The sequence below is a fragment of the Talpa occidentalis genome, unplaced genomic scaffold (assembly GCF_014898055.3).
Source record: "Talpa occidentalis isolate TD23 unplaced genomic scaffold, MPIMG_talOcc4v2.1 talOcc4.10, whole genome shotgun sequence".
Lineage (NCBI taxonomy): Eukaryota > Metazoa > Chordata > Mammalia > Eulipotyphla > Talpidae > Talpa > Talpa occidentalis.
In genome coordinates this window covers 97977235-97999866 of record NW_023600993.1, presented here as the reverse complement: position 1 = coordinate 97999866, position 22632 = coordinate 97977235, and the positions used below count along the sequence as shown (strand labels likewise).

The 22632-nt window shown below is 37.8% G+C and overlaps 1 protein-coding gene and 1 pseudogene across 9 annotated transcripts in view; one reads left to right on the top strand and one right to left on the bottom strand.

Annotated features, from left to right (window-relative positions):
- Positions 1-22632, bottom strand: part of NCOA3 (nuclear receptor coactivator 3) — a 111256-nt gene that overhangs the window by 19441 nt on the left and 69183 nt on the right. For all 9 annotated transcript variants that reach the window (XM_037499938.2, XM_037499946.2, XM_037499898.2 and 6 more), the window contains 8 exons: positions 5125-5229; positions 4122-4294; positions 3668-3768; positions 2060-2234; positions 1433-1621; positions 1169-1270; positions 674-814; positions 241-388 (listed from right to left, as the gene is read on the bottom strand). In XM_037499938.2, coding sequence (XP_037355835.1) covers positions 241-388; positions 674-814; positions 1169-1270; positions 1433-1621; positions 2060-2234; positions 3668-3768; positions 4122-4294; positions 5125-5210 — 1115 coding nt within the window. In that variant the 5' untranslated portion in view covers positions 5211-5229. The remainder of the gene's footprint in view (positions 1-240; positions 389-673; positions 815-1168; positions 1271-1432; positions 1622-2059; positions 2235-3667; positions 3769-4121; positions 4295-5124; positions 5230-22632) is intronic.
- Positions 11195-11292, top strand: LOC119237729 (U6 spliceosomal RNA; annotated as a pseudogene).

Here is a 22632-nt window from a genome sequence, read left to right as displayed (position 1 = left end):
ACCCTCCCGCGCTTCTGACTGTACCCAGTGCTTATATAAATAAATAAATAAATCTTTCAAAAATAAATAAATAAATAACTTGAAGAAAACCTATAATCCAAGAATCTAAACTCACTTCAGCAAATCCAACAACCTTCCTCCTTTTACTCTCATTAAATTTTCCCCCTTTCACATTAACACTAAGGTATCTTGAAAAGACTTCTATGTTTAGTAGAAAAATATATAGTAATCAGTCATTACCGCTGAAGAAAATGGGTTGAGACAAAGCCGTGACGATCATTTGTTCCATGATTTAGAAAGAGTTTGCTTTTTGTTTGTGCAGTCACAATAGTTCCATCAGCCAGAGAGAACCGATATACTGGGGTTTCTGCATGACCATGGATATAGGCTGTTGGGGGAAAATATCCCATTACTATTAACTACAACTGACAAAATAGGTAATATAGGATAAGAGAAAGACAAAATACACTTCAAGTGAAATGCTTTCAAAGAAAAGTGAAAGACTAGACCTGCACCAAATTATGAACAGGTTGAAATGAGAATGTTTGGTAAGAATCAATTTCCTAGATAAGCACAGAAAGTAACAACTCCAAGCAAAGTATGTACCCAGGGCTTTACAGGAAGCCAAACACAGTGGCAGACAAGACCAAGAATCAACCCCAAAGTGCTTTACCTTCTTGATAGTGTCGTTTTTGGGACCATGACTGCCCATCATTAAGACTGAAAAATCTCTGGATACACCTTCGAATTATATCTTCAAAGCCAGGCCTCATCGAGGATCTCAATGAATTTGTATCTATGGTGACAACTTTTCCTATAAAAGAAGAGAAAAAACAACCCACAAATATTTACTGGTTGAACACTGCATGACATAACAATGAAGGATAACGACACTAAGTCTTTGCTCCACCTCCTCTGTTAGAACAAGTTTCTGCTATATCTAGACTTTTCTTTTTAAGGACTTAGCTCTGCAGGATGCTTTTACATCCAAACAGTCTGCTGCACAGACTTTAACAGTGTATCACTTGACTCCTACTTTTCCATTGTACAACCTGTCCAAATGATCTCAGGTTCATTTTCACTTGAAGAAAAATAACATCTATTATGAGAACTATCTGAGAGTTGTCTGTCCCTGCCACTATAAAGCAAGACACACACAGTCTTTTACCTGAAAGGTCATGTCTGGTAATAAAGCTCTCAGGGTTGGATGGAAAGGCTCTTTCTCCTGTAGTGATGCGGCGTGCCACACAGATCATACAGGATTGCAAGTCTACAACAAAATATTTAACCAAGAAAGGACTGTGTTTAACTTTTGGTGATAGCCGTTCGACAGCAGAGTAAGGACATGGAATTCAGTGGGAAGGATTACAAGAAATAGAAATTATAAGTTTGGCTGTTGTTTGATAAACATCACAAATGTGATCACCATTACCTTCCCCCTCCTCCATCATAGCGCGTGGCTGGGACAGGGCAAAGCACTGCATTGTTTCGTAGCGCTGGCGCATTTCAGGACTAGTGTTCATGTCTTCCAGAATATCATGTGGTGTTTTCATCAGCATGCGGCAATTAAATGTATGACTTTTTTGTCTCTGGGTCTCATTTGTCCAGGCAACTCCATTAACTTTGAAAAACAAATTGAAAGGAGTTTTGAAAAGGCTGGCAATTCCAGCAATGAGTATCATCAAGAATCCAAGCTTTATGTTCCTATTACACGTTCTTGACAGTAAAATTTCCACTATTAGATATTAGTATACTGTAGAAAGGCAACATATAAAATGTGAAAATAATTTTAATTTCAGCAGAAATCTCACTGTATATTTTGTAACTCACTTTATATTTTGGTTCCATGAAATGTACACCAAATCCTAAATTCACCAGTTATATTTGAAAATTTTGCTATTAACTACTAGCCTTTGTATACAAATTTGATCACATGGCTATCTAAAGGGTACATTTAAGTTTCTAAGAAGTGAGGTGATCAGAATTTAAGAGAAAAACTAAGTAGTCTAGGAATTTTTTTTGACTTATTTAGAAAATATACAATACATTAAAGGCCTACCTGTAGATTTCGGTAAGTTTTTAAGAAAATCCTTTCTGTCGTCTTCATGCAAGATATTGTAGACACTTGTGTTAACCAAGTCCTCCTGCTTATATTGCAGGTATTGTGTGACATTTTCTGACACAAATACAATGTTTCCATCGCGGTTCACCACAAACAGGAAACCATCCAGCGCCTAAATGGGATATGTTGGTATTGGTTGTTATGACTGAATTGTATCCCCTAATGTGACTATACCTGCAGATGGGGTCTTTGTGGCATTAACTAAGATTACATTACATGAGGTCATAGGATAGGGCTCTAATGCAAAAATGACCAGTGTCCTTATAAAAAGAGAGAGCTCTTTTCCTGCAGTTGCCAGTTGCACAGATACTGGGGTGCATTCAAGATTCTGCTCCCCTTTAACCCACTGCCAAGGCTAAGGAGGACATTGCTGTTGGGAGTGTTTAAGGGACTGTAATATTGCTTTACAATAAGTGCCAAAGAGCATCCTCATTCAGAATGGCCTAACTAGTGGAATTCAATAAGCTTCCAAAGCCTCAGATAAGCATCAAGCCCTTTTTTTGTGCTTGGCTCTAACTGTGATGAGCTTATGTATGTCATGCTGGTGGAGGCCCTTTGTGTTGAACACCAAAACAACCTAATTAAAGTTGATGACAACAGAAAATAAGAAGGATAGGTAGGCCTCTGTAAAACAGAGAGAGGGACCCCGGTAAAGCAGTTGGATGCAGTTGTGTGGCAGTTAAGAACTACTCAAAGAATCTCAGGCCAAGGATGTCACTGAGGAATACTTTGATGCAAGACCTGACCATGTAAGAAAATCTGGTTATTGTTAAAATAAATAAAAACAGACATCAGGGAGATAGACACACACCAAATCATGTTAAGATATAATAAGAAGGCGACCAACTGAAGTCAGAAATAAAGAAACCAATCCTGCTGACCTTGATACCTTGGTATTGGACTTTCACATCTTTACTGCTTCCCAATTTTCCATTTGATGCTAAGACAAGTTATAGGAACTATGCTATTCCCTGATAAGAATTTACAAAGTGAACTGATCTAAAAGTAATTAAAACAATACAGTTGAAACAATAAGCTGACAATTGAACTTTATGAAGGGCTTCAGACTTGCCTTAATGGAAGAGAAATATGCTATGAGTGCTGTCAGTTAATCAGACCTATTTCAGACAACTACTTATAAAACAATGCACATTTTTAAGTCTTAAAAATTTCTCATAAAAGTATAGTGCACCATGTGATCAATCATGCAAAATATGCATTAAAGATACTGAGTTAAAATTATGCCCCAATATTACCTGTATTGGTTACTTTTGTTAGATACTGAGTTACCGATCTTATTTTGTTTCTTTATGTTTTATTGTGTATGCATGCTTTCTCAGTTAGCAACTATATTTTCTAAGGACAGGGACGCTCCTCCATTATGTATGTTGTAAATCTAAGAACATTTTACCATCACATTCAGAATAGTGAGTTCTGTCTCAAAAAAAAAGTTCTGTTTCATTTTTGCTCCCAATTCTCTACCAAAATTTCATTTTTTTAAATCAACACAACTGTTTAACTACATAGTTTAAACCTTTTACTTGCCTGAAGTAAAAGTGGTCCTAAGGAGTCTTTATCAATAACTCCTTGTCCTGTAGAAGACACATCTGCTTTCTGAACATCATCGTCCGCTGAAATAGTTTTTCCTGGAAAGACAAAAGGCAGCATGACAAATAGCACATTTACTAGTTATAGATTAAATCCAGAGATTACTTACACACACACACACACACACACACACACACACACGCACGCCATTTACTGGTAAGAAAATGTTGCTACAATTCTGAAGTGCTGAGTTAAACATCAAAATTAGCTGAAAGGGCAGAGGGGTGAGCAACACTTCCAATTCTGTAAGCTATTTCCTAAAAAGTGAAGCTGGTCAGCTCATCTGTCCATTCCCCACATAGGCTATGCTCAATTAGCATTGGGCCCCACCCAAAAAAGGAAAACACAAACAGTTAACAAGTTCCTTCGGATAGGCTTACTTTGTCATTACCTTGCTCTTTTATTTGACGTATCTGTCTTACTGTTTCCTTTAAAATTGCACATTTATCTGGTTTGACATTGAAATTGTCAATATCACTAAAATTAGCAGATATCAGTTCAGCCAATTCTTCAATATATTTACTCTCCTGCTCTCGTCTCCACTTTTCGCCACTGCAGGTGAGACTAGGAAGAGAAGACGAAAAGCCGTGAGTAAATACTACTAGTCCCAAAAGAGCTGCATCACTACATGCGGTACTACCTTTATATGTAAACAAACTAAAGTCAGTCAATAAAAAACTATGAAAACACTGTCTTGGAGAAGTAGTACAATACAGTAGAAACGCATGCAAACCTAAATTCAATTTTTATTAGCAGGTGGTCTTGGACAGAGTTACTCTCAATTTTTTCATCTGGAAAATGGGGATAAAATAGTTTTTACTGCATGGAGACAGTTAAACAACTAAAAAAATTAGTAGTAACTACTAATAATGAGGTTTTATGAATTGTAGATGTGTTCCTATTTTGTACTATCGCATTAAAATTCAAATAGTAACTGCTCTTAGCAAATACTAAAAAGGCCACAGATGCAGTATTTTCTTTCTGTTTTTTAAATCTCTAACTTTATTTAGGGAAAGAATGATGAAATCTCACACATGTTAATTTATTACCTTGTAACATGTGCTTAATAGAAGTCAAAGTTCTCACTTGTAAGAGCCTTGGTTACCTTCCTAGTGCCTACTTCATCTGTTGAGAAATGCTTCTTTCAGAATCACAGACTTAGTATAATATTCTCGCTTCTATCTGAACCAGCAATAACGCTTCTCTTACAGCATACGGATGTCCATATCATCACTGTGCCACTCTACTTCCTACTAAGCAAAATCACATTTAAGCAAAGCCAAAAACAAAATAGCCAGAGAACATAAACAAGATGCTGAAATGTTACTTTTAAAACCAAGAAACAAAGGCAAAGGGAAGAGACCTTGTAAAGCATCAGGAAATAAATCACCCACCCTTGTCCTGGAGTATCACAGGGCAATTTGCGTTTTCGTGAATCAGGGGCCAGTGGATCCAAGGAGTTTTCTCCTAACCCACTCATCTTGAATATACATGAGCAACTGAAAAAGAATAACAAGATAAAAGCATAAGGTAGCCAAGACTCCATAAAGGTTTAAGTTTGAAAGACTGCATCTAACTCAGAACTACTTTCCCTAAAAGGTTAGGTAATTCTCAATTCTTTATCATAAATAAGTATTCTGCAGACAACTCAGAGTTCATATTCATTTAGTTATGTGACTGCGCAACCTCAAGACAGAAATGTTTCTCGAGTTATACAAGTGTGCATACCGGAATGCACACAGAACAAGGCATCTTCTTCATATTTAATACAAAAAAGAGAGACCTCCAATTCTCCCATTGATAAAATGCTAAATTTTATTTATACCCAAGTAAGCATAAATAAGAGCTTATCTTATAATTTGGGAAAGAGTCTTCAAATGATAAGTCTAAATTATTCAGACTATTTTTTTCCAAGGTGACACTTTTTTCCTTTAGACTCTTTCATTAATATTTATCATCCAATGTGTTTTTTCTTTTGTTAGTTCAAAATAAATCTTGATGTGCAAATAAAATTGCAAACCCCACTGCATTTCACACTGAAAGTAGATGTACAACAATAAAACTCTAGTGGGGGAGGAGGAGCTTGACAAGATCTACACATCAACAATCATTTTAATATTAACTGAATATAAAACACGTTTTGGACAAAAGTATCACTGACAAAGAAAATAAATGGAGAGTACTTGTTGAAAAAAAAAGAAGAGTAGGTTTTAATCAGTAGCTTGTGATTTTAAGATATCTTTTAAACCTTCATTTAATTAAGAATTTTATTTTTTCTAAACTCTTATTTAGGACAAGACAATCAATGAGCTAAAGAATTCCAAGTCAACCAAGAAATTAAAACATTCCAAAGTATTTTCCTTTACCATGTTATTGATAAAACGCAGCTTGCATTCTATTATATTCTATGAGACATACATATTGAAGGAATAAATTTCCACTAGGTGGCATAACACTGCCAGGAAGGGAGACAGAATTCATACAAAATACTGATCAAGCTGAAAATATGTAGTTTTTTTAAAATTTAGAATCACATGATAAAATAACACCATCCAGCAAAACACCAAAGGCATTCTTCACAGTAGTCGAAGAAACAATTCTAAAATTTATGTGAAACCACAAAGGACCCCAATAGCCAAAGATACTGAGAAAAAAGAACAAAGTTGGAAGGATCACACTTCCTGATTTCAAACTACACTACAAAAGCACAGTAATAATCAGGTCTAGATTATGGCATCTAACTTATGAAACCAGGATGTTTAGGTGTGAATTATATACCAACAAAATTCATTCCATTGTAATTCTGAGAATGAAATGAAAAGGCTGAAAAGCTAAGATGTTGTGAAGACTTGGTAGGTTTTTTTTTTTTTTTAATTTCAAGACATAAGTTAAAATAAAATGATTTTAAATAACTTCAATCAAAAGTGCTGCATCAAAAACCTCCCCAAAAACAAAAGCCCAGGACCTGATGGATTTACGAACGAATTCTACCAAACATTCAGAGATGAATTGGTGCCTATCCTTCACAAACTCTTCCAAAAAATTGAGAAGGAAGAGACAATACCAAACACGTTCTATGAAGCCAACATTACACTAATACCAAAACCGAATAAGGACAACACAAAAAAGGAAAACTACAGGCCAATCTCCCTAATGAACACTGATGCAAAAATCCTCAACAAAATTTTAGCTATCAGAATCCAACAATGTATCCATAAGATAATTCACCACGACCAAGTAGGATTCATTCCAGGGACACAAGGATGGTTTAACATCCGAAAATCAATCAACGTTATCCAACTCATCAACAAAAAGAAATATAAAAACCATATGATAATATCAATAGATGCTGAGAAAGCTTTCGACAAAGTCCAACACCCATTCATGATAAAAGCCCTTGAAATTCTTGGGATACAAGGAACATACCTCAACATCATAAAGGCCATCTATGAGAAGCCAACAGCCAGTATCATTCTCAATGGTGAAAAGCTGAAAGCAATTCCATTAAGATCTGGAACAAGACAAGGATGCCCACTCTCACCACTGCTTTTCAATATAATACTGGAAGTCCTAGCCAGAGCAATAAGACAAGAGAAAGACATCCAAGGAATCCAAATAGGAAAAGAAGAAGTCAAACTATCACTATTTGCAGATGATATGATAATATACATAGAGAACACCAAAAACTCCACAGAAAAACTAATTCAACTCATCAATCAGTTCAGTAAAGTGGCAGGATACAAAATCAACACGCAAAAGTCAGTAGCCTTCCTATACACAAACAATAAATCTGAAGAAGAAGAAATCAAAAAAAACCATCCCTTTTATTATCGAAACAAAAAAAATCAAATATTTGGGAATAAATCTAACAAAAGAGGTAAAGGACCTATACAAAGAAAACTATAAAACACTGTTAAAAGAAATAGAAGAAGACACAAAGAAATGGAAAGACATCCCCTGCTCATGGATTGGAAGAATAAACATTATTAAAATGGCCATCCTACCAAAAGCAATATACAGATTCAATGCTATTCCAATCAAAATTTCAATGTCATTCTTCAAAGAAATAGAACAATTATTGATGAAATTCAAATGGAATCACAAAAAACCCCGAATTGCCAAAGCTCTCCTGAAAAAGAAAGAAGGGAATGGAGGCATCACACTCCCAGACTTCAAACTCTACTACAAAGCCATAATCATCAAAACTGCATGGTATTGGAACAAGAACAGACATACAGACCAATGGAATCGAATAGAAAATCCAGAAATAAACCCACAAATTTATGGTCAACTAATCTTTGACAAAGGAGCAAAGACTATGCATTGGAGCAAAGAAAGTTTGTTCAATAAATGGTGCTGGGAAAATTGGGTCGCTACATGCAAAAGAATGAAGCTTGACCACTACTTCACACCATACACAAAAATCAACTCAAAATGGATTAAAGAACTAGACATAAGACCTGAAACCATAAAATATATAGAAGGAAATATAGGCAAAACACTACATGATATGCACATCAAAGACATCTTTACAGATACATCACCCAAAGCAGTGATAGTGAAGGCAAAGATAAACAGCTGGGACTACATCAAATTAAAGAGCTTCTGCACAGCAAAAGAGACAATAACAAAAACAAAGAGAAACCCCACCGACTGGGAGAACATTTTTGCACACAACACTAATGATAAAGGACTGATCACAAAAATCTGCGAAGAGCTGATGAGACTCAACAACAACAAAGAAAATAACCCAGTCAAAAAATGGGCAGAAGAGGGCCTCCCCGGTGGCGCAGCGGTTGAGCGCTGGGTTGCGATGCTGCCCACAGCCTCTGCAGTGCCGGTTCGATCCCCGGCTGCTCCCCGGCCACCGGAGGAGGGTCCCACATGGCGCGCTAGACCTCTCCTGCCGCCCGCTGCTCCCCTCAGCAGTGTACTTCTGTCCTTCTGCCTGTTCTGCATCCTGCTCTGACTCTGGTGAATTCTCTCACCCTCCCGTGCTTCTGACTATACCCAGTGCTTGTATAAATAAATAAATCTTAAAAAAAAAAAAAAAAATTTTATAAAAAAAAAAAAAAAAATGGGCAGAAGAGCTAAAAAGAAACTTCTCTGAAGAGGAAATGCAAATGGCCAACAGGCATATGAAAAAATGTTCAACATCACTTGTAATCAGGGAAATGCAAATCAAAACTACCATGAGATACCATCTTACACCAGTGAGAATGGCACATATTAAAAAAACTAGCAACAACAAATGTTGGCGAGGTTGTGGAGAAAAAGGAACTCTCCTGCACTGTTGGTGGGAGTGCAAACTGGTCCAACCACTATGGAGAGCTGTGTGGAGATTCCTTGACCTACTAAACATAGAGCTTCCATAGGATCCAGCAATTTCACTCCTAGGTATTTACCCAAAGGACACAGAAACATCAATTCCAAAGAGCACCTGCACCCCTATGTTTATAGCAGCACTGTTTACAATAGCTAAGCTTTGGAAACAGCCCAAATGCCCAAAAATAGATGACTGGATCAAGAAGATGTGGTACATATATACCATGGAATATTACTCAGCATTCAAAAAAGATAAACACATGCAATTTGCAGCAACATGGATGGCACTGGAAGGGATCATGCTCAGTGAAATAAGCCAAAAAGAAAAATACCGGATGGTTTCACTCATAGCAGGAATCTAGAAAACTTAAATAAGGGACCAGGAAAATGAATAACTATAAGAAAGTGAAAATCAAAATCAACAAAAAACTATGAACCAGAGACACTTTTTGGGGGGTGGGGGGCGGGAAGGGAGGGATTGGGGTCAGAATGGGGGGGGTTGCAATTGTATGGGGAATATAAAAATAAAATTTATTATAAAAAAAAAGTGCTGCAATATGATTTTAAAGCATACTCAGATTTCATAAAATTCTGGAACACCGACTATATTCCTCAAAAATGACAGTATCATATTATATCATAAAAGAAAAATGTGTAAATACCCTGGAATAAAGAAAGTTTAAGAGAGATGAAAATTAAATGCAATATTTGATCTATACTGTTCTAAAGGATGGAAATGCTATAAAGGACATTATTGAATCAACTGACAAAATTAGAATATGGATGAATATAAACAGATATATAGATGTTAAATTTACTCAAGGTTATTTCTGAATTGTGGTTATTTAAAAGACTATCCCTGGGCCTCCCTGGTGGTGCAAGGGGTTAAGAGGTAGCACTATGAAGCTATCCACAGCCACTGCAGCACCAGTTCGATCCCTGGCCAGGGAGGTAACCCACAAGATGCAGTAGATCTCTCCTGTCTCGCCCACTGCTCCCCTCAGCAGTGTATTTCAATCAATCTGCCTGTTCTGTTCCCCACTCTGTCTCTGGTGAATCCTCTCACCTCCCACACCTCTGGACTGTATCCCAGTTCTTGCATGAATATCTTTTTTTAATAGACTATCCCTTATTCTTAGTATTTAGAGCAAAAGGGCGCTTATGTTTGTAAATAACTAATAATTCATGGGGGGTGGGGAATTATATGTGAGTGGGGGGGTAGGGACAAAAGGGAATCAAATGTTGACACTTGGTGGAGGGTGGAATTTCTTTCAATTCTATGTACTATTCTTTTTCTTGAGACTTAGCTTTAAGTTTAAAATTATTTCCAAGTAAAGTTTTAAAAGTACATTCAGGTTTTTTCCCCCCAACTTTCATACTTAAAAATAACACCACCCAGCAAAACACCAAAGGCATTCTTCACAGTAGTCGAAGAAACAATTCTAAAATTTATGTGAAACCACAAAGGACCCCAATAGCCAAAGATACTGAGAAAAAAAGAACAAAGTTGGAAGGATCACACTTCCTGATTTCAAACTACACTACAAAAGCATAGTAATAAAAAAAAGTTTGGCACCAACACAGAAGAGATATATCCACTATACAACATAATAGAGCCTATCCAAAATTAAATAATACTGATATACATGGTGAGGTAACACTCAACAGAGCATAGATTGCCCAGTGGGGAAAGTATAGTCTGTCTCTTCAACAAATGGTGCTAGGAAAAATGGAGGCACACACAGACAAATGAAACTGAACCCCTATTTCACACAGCTCACAAAAGTCAACTCAAAATGGATAAAAGACTTAATTTAGTATATGACATAACAGCGTAAAACTCTTAGAAGAAAACCTAAGGGGGAAACTCATTGATATTGATGTTTGGATATAATGACCAAAACACAAAACAACAAAACCCAAATTCAACAAATGGGACTATATCAACAAATGGGACTGTATCAAACTCACAAGTTCTGTACAGCAAAAGAAAACGAAATGAAAGAAGTGAAAGAAAAATTTTATAAACCATACAGCAGAAAAGAGGTTAATATCCAAAATATATTTTGTAAATTACTTAACAAAAAAAAAAAAGACAATCCAAATTAAAAATGCTCATGGATGGGTGAGATAAAATCAAAATAACTATTCTTGCCCTAAAATGATAAAGAAAGAGAAGATTAACACGGCCCCTGTGCAAGGATGATACTCAAATTCATTAAGTGTCCCATTATTTTTTAAAGCTTCTGTACAATGAAAAACTACCATTAAAACTGAGTGGGGGCCTCCCCAGTGGCGCAGCAGTTGAGCGCTTAGTTGTGAAGCTGCCTGCAACCTCTGCAGCGCCGGTTCGATCCCTGACTGCTCCCCAGCCACCGGAGGAGGGTCCCACATGGCGCGCAGACCTCTCCTGCCTGCCGTGCCCGCTGTTCCCCTCAGCAGTGTATTTCGTCGGTCTGCCTGTTCTGCTCCCCGCTCTGGCTCTGGTGAATTCTCTCACCCTCCCCTGCTTCTGACTGTACCCAGTGCTTGTATAAATAAGTAAATAAATCTTTAAAAAAAATAAAAATTAAAAAAATAAAACTGAGTGGGAGGGGCCTCCCTGGTGGCCCCACACTATGCACCACACTATGAAGCAATCCACAGCCTCTGCAGCATGAGTTCGATCCCCGGCCAGCCAGGGAGAAACCCACATGGCAGGCAGACCTCTCTTGTCTTGCCCGCTGCTCCCCTCAGCAGTGTACTTCAGTCAGTCTGCCTGCTCTGTTCCCCACTCTGTCTCTGGCAGATCCTCTCACCCCCGCATTTCTGGCCTGTATCCCAGCTTTTGTATGCATAAATCAATCTTAAAAAAAAGAAAACTGAGTGGGGGAAAATATTTATACCTAATACATCTAACAAGAGGCTAATATGCAAAATCTACCAAAAAAACTCAATTTAACAAAATGAAAACAAAGACCCAAACAAAAATTGGGCAGGAAAAGATAAACAGTCACTTCTCCAAAGAAGATAAACAAATGGCCAACAGTCACATGAAAAAATGTTCATCATTTATCAACAGAAAAACAAATCAAATCACGAGATACCACCTCACAACTGTGAGAAAGGCCTATATCCAAAAAAAAAAAAAAAAAAACCCACAAATGTTGGTGAGGGTGTGGAGAAAAAGGAGCTCTTGTACAATGTTGTATACTAGTCCAGCCCCTACGGAAAACATATGGAGGTTCTTCAAAACATTAAAAATAGATATACCATATGTCCAGCAATTCCACTTCTAGGTATAAACCCAAAGAATATAAAATCACTATGTTGACTGCAGCACTGGTTATAATAGCCAAGTTGTAGAATCATCCTAAATGCCCATCGACTAAGCAGTGGATTAAGATGTGTTATATATACACAATGGAATACTTAGCTTAAAAAAAAAAGATGAACTTGCCATTTTAACAACATTGATGGAACTGGACAGGACAAAGTTATAAGTTGAAGGAGGAAGACAAATACAGCATGATTTCATTCACATGTAGAAGAGAAAAAAATGAACTGACTAAACCAAAACAAGCCTAGAAACATGACTGCAGAATTTAGGCCGTGCGGGGTGGGGGTGGGAGAGAAGATGTTAGAAATAAAGGAAGGAAGGGGCCCAAAGGCCCACAGTAAAGGCCTATGGATGCTTTGATGGCGGCATGGTAACATACATCTGAGGCAGTGTGACTCTATTCCCCTAAATCATATACAGTGCTATAAATCAGTATTACCTAAATAAAAAGGAATAACTCCAGCATATAAAATAACTAACATAATTCTTAAGCACAAATGACTATGACAAACACCTTATGCACAGTATTAGGTGTTAATCTTAATTACAAACATAAAAAATTAAAAATAGCATTTGTTTCACTTGCGAGAACTGTTGTCTGCTTCTCACTGACAGATTCAAAGGGAAAATAATATATAGCACAAAAATAATAGTATTTTTGATTGTACGGATAGTCTCTTAATATCGATCCTTCCTAAATTCTGACTCCCTACAATTAAAGAGTATTAGTAGCAATTGAGTAGAAGAGAAATTAGGAACATAGTATGTTCCTGCCTACCCATCCCCCAAGTCATCTGTGCTCCTGCCATAAATCCAAGTCAGGTCATTCAAACATTCTGAAGTTCCTGTTGAAGAAATGGGTCCCAATTTATTGTTAAACTGGAGATAATACCTCTTTTGCACTTCCAGGTAGAAAAGAATCCAGTCACAATTGCTTTTTCAAGCACCACAGTATAGAAAAGGACTAGCATGGAGAACTTATCATTGAATCAGAACACAAAGACACAAAATGTAGTCACTTTTTCTATATGAACTCAACCATCCAGATCCTTGAGCCATTTTTACAATTCTCTCCTTTTTTGGACATAGTTCACTGAAGAGTTCTCTTATATACCACTTAAATATATTAATATGACAATGTATAATTTAAGTTCCGATTACAATTTAAGCAAGGTAATCTGTGCAATTACTTCAAATATAGGACAGCATCAATTTAAAATACTTTTCAGAGCTATCAAAAATCTACTTCTATATTATTTGGAAAAGTTGACATGACAAATCAGATAAAAAGTCAACATGATAAATCAGATTTAAAAATAGTTAGAAGGGCCTTTCTTGTGGCTCAGGGGTTAAAGACAAAGCGCTATCAAGCTTTCTCCAGCCACTGCAGCAAGAGTTTGATCCCCGGCCAGCCAGGGAGCTAACCCACATGGCACAGCAGACCTCTCCTGTCTCACCCACTGCTCCCCTCAGCAGTGTATTTCAGTAGATCTGTCTGTTCTGCTCTCCACTCACTCTGGTGAATTCTCTCACCCCGCCCCAACCCCGTACACCCCAGCTCTTATATGCATAAATAAATAAATCTTTAAAAAAATAAAATTAGGTAAGAATTGTATAGCAATTGGGTAGAACATCTCACTTAAATACTATAGAGGTTTTTACATAAACAAGATATGGGACATATTTGAGCTTAGACATTCACAGAATACAATAAATTGCTAGAAAATGAACATTACTGAACTCCAATTAATTCATGTTAAAAAGTATCAAAGAATCATACTTTCCAGCTCAAAAGATATGGAAATTCTGGTATGTGCATACCTTAACAGCATAACTAGCTTTCCTTTAGTGTACTGATGATTAAGACAAAAGGGGAAAATCTTGGTTGTATAGAACAAAATAACCAGATGGACAAAAATACAAGTACTCAAAAGGAAAAGACATCAATTAACAATTTTGGAGGTTCCACTGGCAAATAAATTATTTTTGGGGGTTGGAGGGACTTAAGAACCATCATGGCATGCCAAAATGGGGTAGAGATAGGTTATCCAATAAATCTCAACTGGCATAGAGACCAACTAAAATATTTCATTTTTCCCCAATTAATGAGAGTGAGGAAATAACTTCTGTGGTCATAGAGTATGAGGCATTATCACATATCCATGCAATTTCTCACAATGATTCTCCAAGGTAGGTACTATTACTCCACTTTCCAGATAAGGAAACGGCTAAATAGTTTTCCATTAGACCCACAGATATAGGATGACAGAGATGGGACTATGATATTTTCAAATTTTATAACCACAAAACATGCATCAAATGTTCCTCAGGCATTTTACTGATCCCTCAAAAAAAAAAAATTCACACTATCTCCAATCAGCTGATATTTTCTGAGCTCATCAGTCAATACAGCAAGAAGTGGTGTCAGAGGCTTACGTTACTGGGGATAGAGGCAAGGAGGTATTCAGGTTCAGCAGGCACTAATACAATTCCTCTCAAGCCCCTAAACTAACCAATACTCTACAACTCAGCAGATAAACTGTCCTCTAAGGAGGTCTCACATTAACTACGACCCTTTTTTCCACTTAAGAGAAAGTCCATGGCTCACAGAGCAAGAACAGTATAACACCAGAAAAGCATAAAACTATACCTTCAAATAGTTGTCAAGGATTTTTTTTCTAGGGTTTTCTAAGATTAAATGCAGGAGCCAAGAACATTTGACTATCCCACCAGTAATTTAGTTTATGTCAGGTTTGTTTGCCTGACTTATTCAAAGTATGATTAAATATGCTAATTAGGTTGTGTTTCTGGTGTCCTCTGAGAATCACAGCAACTTCAAGAAACTTTTCAGGGCCTCCCCGGTGGCGCAGCAGTTGAGCGCTGGGTTGCGAAGCTGCCCGCGGCCTCTGCAGCGCGGGTTCGATCCCCGGTTGCTCCCCGGCCACTGGAGGAGGGTCCCACATGGCGCGCAGACCCCTCCTGCCGCCCGCTGCTCCCCTCAGCAGTGTACTTTGGTCCTTCTGCCTGCTCTGCTCCCCGCTCTGGCTCTGGTGAATTCTCTCACCCTCCCGCGCTTCTGACTGTACCCAGTGCATGTATAAACAAAAACAAACAAACAAACAAATAAATAAATAAAACATGCCTCTATTAAAAAAAAAAAAAAAAAAGAAACTTTTCAAACTGCAGATTTGAATTGATTTATTGAAAACTACTTGAAGTACTATGTAAGAGCAGAGACTGTTCAAGCCAATTAGGGGGGAAAATTCTTTTGGGGAAATTTTGTAAGATATTCACACACAAAGGCACAACTTGAAAATCGAGTTCTATATTAACCCTCTTAGTAAAGACAATTTAAACTAATGCTGACTATATACTAAAATAAATGCTAGAAAATTATATTTTCTAAAATACCAAATTAAAGTTTTTATTTCTAAATGCTATGTGGAGGAAAAAATTAAATGAACTATAATCCGTGTGCTTGGAGGTGGGGACAGGAGAGACACACATAGCAGGAAGAAACCACTGTGAAAGCTTCCTCATCAACTGGATGCCTCTTCCAGCAATTATTTCTTATCCTTTAAGCTTTAATTCAATCCTGGTAAAGAGGACAGGCACTGAAAGGAGACAGGGAGGAAAGAAAAAAAGGTTTCAAACAAAAACTGGCAATATTCTTTTGTTGTTGCAAATAATCTGCTATGTTTAGTAAGATGAACTATAAACCACCTAATCCAATTCATTTATTAATTTAATTTCAATTCAACTCAAACACTTGCATGCCTAGAATCATTTTAGGTCCAGGAAATAGAGATAAATGACAAACTGCTAGAACTCTCAGGCTAGCAGGAGAGGGTAACACATAAACAATTACAACTATAATCAGTAAGTGTAGAAATGAAGGCACTGGGTAAAGTATGGTGGGGACACAGCTGATAGGAAACCTACCAGTCTACAGTTTTTTAAAGAACAGAAAAGGCATATAAACTGCATTGATAATAAACTACCTTGGTGGAGATGTTTCAGAGAAATCTCCATTTAAAAAAGGGGAGATTTCATGTTCTCTGACCCACCTAAGGAAAGGTGGAGCTGAGCAGCAAGGATATTTACAGAGAAGATAGAGAAGATTTGGGAGAAGATACAGGAGGTGGCACATGGAACAGATGTGTGAAGTCCCACCTGCTTTTCAGTCTGAGACTTCCACCCGGGGCTTGGAGGATGTGAAAGGAGACATGTGGGGCCAAGACATGTAGATACAACTGGAAGAGACATGGGTAAAAGCCGTCTGTAGAAGAGGCTGGCAATGGCCGCCTTTATCTTGATTTGTACTTTGATTTGTTCCTTTCATTCCAGACTGGCCTGGCTCCTTCTGACCCTTTTTGTGGTTCCCCACCAGAGGTGCCTTAGAATTGTGGAAAGCTTTTGGGCTTCAGGAACCCCATCTTGGGCCAACTCTGTTTGACTGGGCATTTACCCACAAGAGGATAGGTATCAGGAAACTATTATCCTTTCTGTTCTTCTCTGTATGTATACTATTCTATCAAAGGTCTTTCATACTAAGACAGCGGATGGCAGAACCCACTTAGAATGTGCAAGTTTGGTGGTTCCAGAGTGACCAGGAGTCTGCACATGAACAGGGACATGCCCCCAAAATGCTGTAACTGCAGGTCTTGGTCATTCTATTCCTCTAGTTTACAATTCCAGCAAATTTGGAAAGGGGCTAGCAAGAACACAAAGTAGAACATTCTATTTTTAATATGTAAATTGAGCTGAAAATCATCTGAATGTAAATTAACCTGTATTTTATCCACAGGTTTCTTTCTCCCTTTGTATGTCACGACTTCTCATTCTCAAACTACAGGCTGACCTCAAAGCCCCCTCACATTTATGTTCCAGTTTAAAATGAAGAAATGAATTCAAACACAAACTCCCTGGAGGTTCTAGTAGCAGAACTGGGCATACCAATTAGTCAAGGCAGGTGTTAGCTGCAACTGGAACCTTGTTGCCGAGAGACTTCTCAACCTCTACATGAGCAAGAGAGTTAAGTTCACAATATACGTTGTGCCGAGGGAGTGAAGTAAGCCAATTCCACCTAAATCAAATCACGCTTTCCTGACAGCAGGCTAACTAGCTAGGTAATATTTTAGTTGTTTCAGAGGTTGCATGGACTCCTACAATATAATGCACTGTATCAATCTCACACACAAGAACAGGCCTAAACCTGAGCTTCATAAACCCAGTTTCAGCTTCATTCTGAATTATGCACTATCAGTTGTGTATCCTCCTCATCACCACTACCAGCAGTCACCAAAAAAAGAGCTTCGTGTGCTAAAAGACTTGACAAAGGATGATCACTGAAACATTTCCTTGTTTTTTAACATTATTTGTTTTTTTAAGAATCTTCCCTACACTCCTCTTCTAGCTAGAATACTCATAACTCAAACTTTAAGATCAAACTGAACTGTAACCTCCAGTGAAACCATTCCCAACCCCCCAGAGACAGAGTGGAGTGCAGAACTGGCAGGTTGACTGAAATACACTGCTGAGGGGAGCAGCGGGAGAGAAAGAAGAGGTCTGCTATGGGTTAGCGCCCTGGCTGGGGATCGAACTTATGCTGCAGTGGCTGCCTATAGCTTCAGAGTGCTGAGATTTAACCCCTTGTGCCACCAGAGAGGCCTGATTTTTGCTTCTTTTGCTTTGGTACTCTCATTCCAAAATTTATAGTGTCTTCCAGCTGCCTATCAAAATAAAACTCAAGGATCTGAATCCTCCCACTGAACTACTAGGATACATAAAAAGGCCATGGGGCTCTGCTGGAAGCTAACTGGAGAACCAAACCTCAATTTCACCAAAAGATACTTTCAATCTGTAAAAAGACTATCAGCCTGTAAAAAGCTATTCTTTTTACAACTCCTGCATTCATGTTTGTTGTGAAGAATTACAGTACAAAACAAGGACCTGGCACAGGAAATAAAGGGGATCCCTCTGAAGTATACATGGTACTCAGAAACAGACTTTAATTTTGTCCTCATTTGAAAAACAAATAGCCGCAAATACCCTATACATCAATAAATGTAAAAGATTCAGACAAATTAGTAAAAAGTATTCAGGATGTTTTCAACTTACAGAGAGCTGACCAGAATTCAAAACATTTCCACTGAAATATCATGAGTGACAGCTAATATGAAATCATGAAAACAGAACAAAATTAAAATAGTCATAAATAAGAAAAATAGTTGTAGTTAGAGAATAAGCAGGTATCTTTTGGAAGATCCTAAAGTTTTCAACCAGCTACCTTCAGGGTAATAGGTAAAGCACAGCTGGTCTTTTTTACAATCTCTTTTTACTTCTGGATTTGTGGTTTAATTTTTTTGACAGACATAAATCTCAACATCAAAAATATTATTTATACCTAAGGTGGTCCCTTAACACGTAATGAAAATAAGCAGCAGAAAAGAGAAACAGAAATCCTAAATTTTTTTAGCCCCCACAAGGTAAATGGTAAAGTCCTGGATTAAGAGAAGTAGTAGGGGGCCTCCCCGGTGGCGCAGTGGTTGAGCGCTGGGTTGCGAAGCTGACTGCAGCCTCTGCAGCCGGTTCGATCCCCGGCTGCTCCCCGGCCACTGGAGGAGGGTCCCACATGGCGCGCAGACCTCTCCTGCCGCCCGCTGCTCCCCTCAGCAGTGTACTTAAGTCTGCCTGCTCTGCTCCCCACTCTGGCTCTGGTGAATTCTCTCACCCTCCCGCGCTTCTGACTGTACTCAATGCTTGTATAAATAAATAAAAATAAATCTTTAAAAAAAAAAAAGAGAGAGAAGTAGTAGGGAGTTAGAGTGGTGTGTTGTGAACAAAGCAGAAACACAATCTGATAAAAATTTCATAAATAAGCAAAAAAGATGTAAAGGAGATGATCACAGCAGGTGCCTTATTCTTGCCTATTCTTTCTATCTGCCTCAGAGAAGGAAATAAGGTATTAAAAAAAAAGTTAAAACTTAAGGATGGACAAAATGAGCTGCCTGTCAACCAGGTAGAGCAACAAAACTGCTAAAGGAAGTCACACTAAGCAAGTAATGACTGAAACAGGGAATGGTAACTGCGGGTCAACCACAAGACAGAGCGCCCTAAACTAGAGTGCCTGCAGGGTGAGGAACAACACACCTCCCCTTTCCCACTGAAGTCAGCCCTGTCCTCCTATACCAGTAAGAAAGCAGCTACAATGGTTACACCCGTGACACTAACATTACAAAAACAACGTGGAATGTAAGGCATTGTAATAAGGCAGTTTTATTTAATTTTTCAAAGAAGATACTCTGAAGGTGATAAAGGAAAATAAGATATATGGGGAAACTAGGTAGATGTCCTTCTCTGAAAGCAAAGAGAAGATGGTCTCTAACTCTAGCAGCACAATATGGCAACTCTGACTCATAAAACTTTCTGAATAGATCACCATCTTCTTGGCAGGTTAGTCTGTAGCTCAGTCCCTGCTGTTTCCGTGTCCTTTTTCTATTTCTTACCCCACAGCTTGCTACTCTTCAGCAATTATAATTCCACTTCCAGTTTAAATAACTTAAAATTGAAAGAATCTTTTTTTGTTAAATGTTTCCATAACCCTAGAAGTTACATATCTGTTAACAGAATTAATCTCTCCCCCAAAATCTCCAAAATTATCAATTTCAGAATGAAAATAAAACAAGTGATGAATGAGAATTTACATATCAAAGTCCAAGAAGAAAGTAAGAAAGCATTCAATATCATTTACCTTCTAGAAGGTGGAGTAACACTGGTAGAAATGCTTAAAAGTACTAAAGTCTAAGATGGAATTAATCTAACTGCCTTTCTACTCCCCTCCAAAAAATATTAATATACTATGTTGAGCTACAATTCTGTGCCACTAGATCATGACTATCCCAGGAAGGAAGAAATCAGTAGCAAGTTGAGAATATGAAATACTGAGCAACAGAACAAAAACAGCATTAACGCTATTTAAAATAAGATATAGCTTGGCTTTTTGGTTGCTGTTCAAAGGTCAGCTTCATGATTCATAACTTCAAAGAGCTTCTTTCTGTATTTCACAAAACCTGCCTATGCATGTCTAGTAAATGAAGCTGGGGACATCTCATTATTGTTAGAGAACATTTGAGGCAAAAATTTGATAAGGAAGTCTTGTAAAAATCACTCATACAACTAAACCCACTTCAGAAACTGTCTTAAGGGTGGTCACTGTTCAACATATTGGGTGTTGCCCAAACAGACAAAGGAGATCACATGTGTGATGCACTGTTGATTAAAACACAAAAGGATTATTTTACTTCAACAAGCTGATGACCCACTATTAGGGATCAACAAACTAATACACATACACACACACACACACACACACACACAAATTATATCTTGTGCTATGAAAGGTCTCTGCTGAAAATGAACATCTTATCTGTAATTCAAAAGCAAGAACAAATGAGTACCAGACACAGCACACAGTTATACTGCTGTTGAACACACTGTCTATAGCCAATGTGGTTCTCACAAAGAGTCAGGTTAAGACAACTGCATGTCCTTAAAACTGGACAAACATATAAGCTCAGGCCACTTTCATGGTTAAGTAGGACAGAGACAAGTGCAGTAGGGAATGGTTATTCTACAAATATATACAAGAATATAAAAGGTTTACGTCAGATGTTTCTTGAGTTCTGACCAAATTCACCAGAACAGTGGCTGTCATTCTTTTTGATATCAGCATTCCTTTACTTCTTCAAAACTGGATGCTCCAAAAGCTCTTTTTTAATAAGAGGCAGAGTCGGCGGTATTTACCACATTGGAAATTGAAGCTTTGAAAATTAAACCTACTTTAAATAAGCCCACTATACATTTAACATAATTTTATGAAAAATAAATTATGAAAAAATTTAACGGATGAGGTGGCATTGTTTTATACTTACACAAATCTTATGTCTGACTTAGAAACAGATCGATTCTCTTACCTACTTTCATTCAATCTTTTATGTTATTTTGATTAAAACATATGAGGAAAATCCAGGAGCAAAGAAACATACTTGTAAAAAGAAAAACTGGATCAATACCCTTTTACAAATAATTGTGGCTATTTTTCCGTGATTTCATAAGAAACAAGGGATAGTTTCTTAAATGTTAGTTGTAACGTTAGCTGTAACACAACTAACATGTTAGTTGTATATTATTTTATAACAAATATTGGTAATTTGGGTAATATTTAGTTCACTGATTAGACAAATCTTCAAATACTGACACATCCCATTATATAATACTAGAAAAATCCACATTCATTACTATCACCACCTAGCTCATCTACGAAGTTTGTAAGTACTACACAGTTTAATAAGTTTATTAATGCTATAGTTTTCACTTAAAAACTCATTTTTTTCACTATTAAATACCATCAGATGTTTTCCCTAAAGTGATCAATTCACCTTACTCAAACTTAGAGAAAAAGCCAAATACCCAAGTTTCAAGAACTATAGTTTCTCAGGTTCTGTCAAGTAAAAAATGGTACTCCATGAAAAAAGTCGCAAGATTAATTTACAAGCTGATCACATAAGTGCTTTTCCTCATGACGACAATCATACTTTGATTTTTTTTAAAGATTTATTTTATTTATGCATACAAGAACTGAGGTACAGGCCAGATACAGGGGGTGAGAGGATTCACCAGAGACCGAGTGGGAAGCAGCAGTGAGACAGGAGAGGTCTGCTGTGCCATGTGGGTCAGCTCCCTGGCCGGGGATTGAACTCATGCTGCAGTGGGTGTGGATAGCTTCACAGTCTGCGACTTATTCCCTGTGTCACCAGGGAGGCCCCAACAATCATACTTTGGTAAGCAGACATGCTTTCCACAGATTTTCCAATTCCACTACACAGAGTATTTTAAAAAGTTATTAAAAATACAGTAGGGGGCCTCCCCTGGTGGCGCAGCGGTTGAGCGCTGGGCTGCAAAGCTGCCTGCAGCCTCCGCAGCGCCAATTCGAACCCCGGCCGCTGGCAAGGGTCCCACATGGCGGGACAGACCTCTCCTGCCGCGTCTGCTGCTCCCCTCAGCAGTGTATTTCATCAGTCTGCCTGTTCTGTTTCCCGCTCTGGCTCTAGTGAATTCTCTCACCTTCCTCCTGCGCTTCTGACTGTACCCAGTGCTTATATAAATAAATAAATAAATAAATCTTTAAAAAATAAAATAAAAATACAGTAGGGCCCCCCTGGTGGCGTAGCGGTTGAGCTCTGGCCTGCGAAGCTGT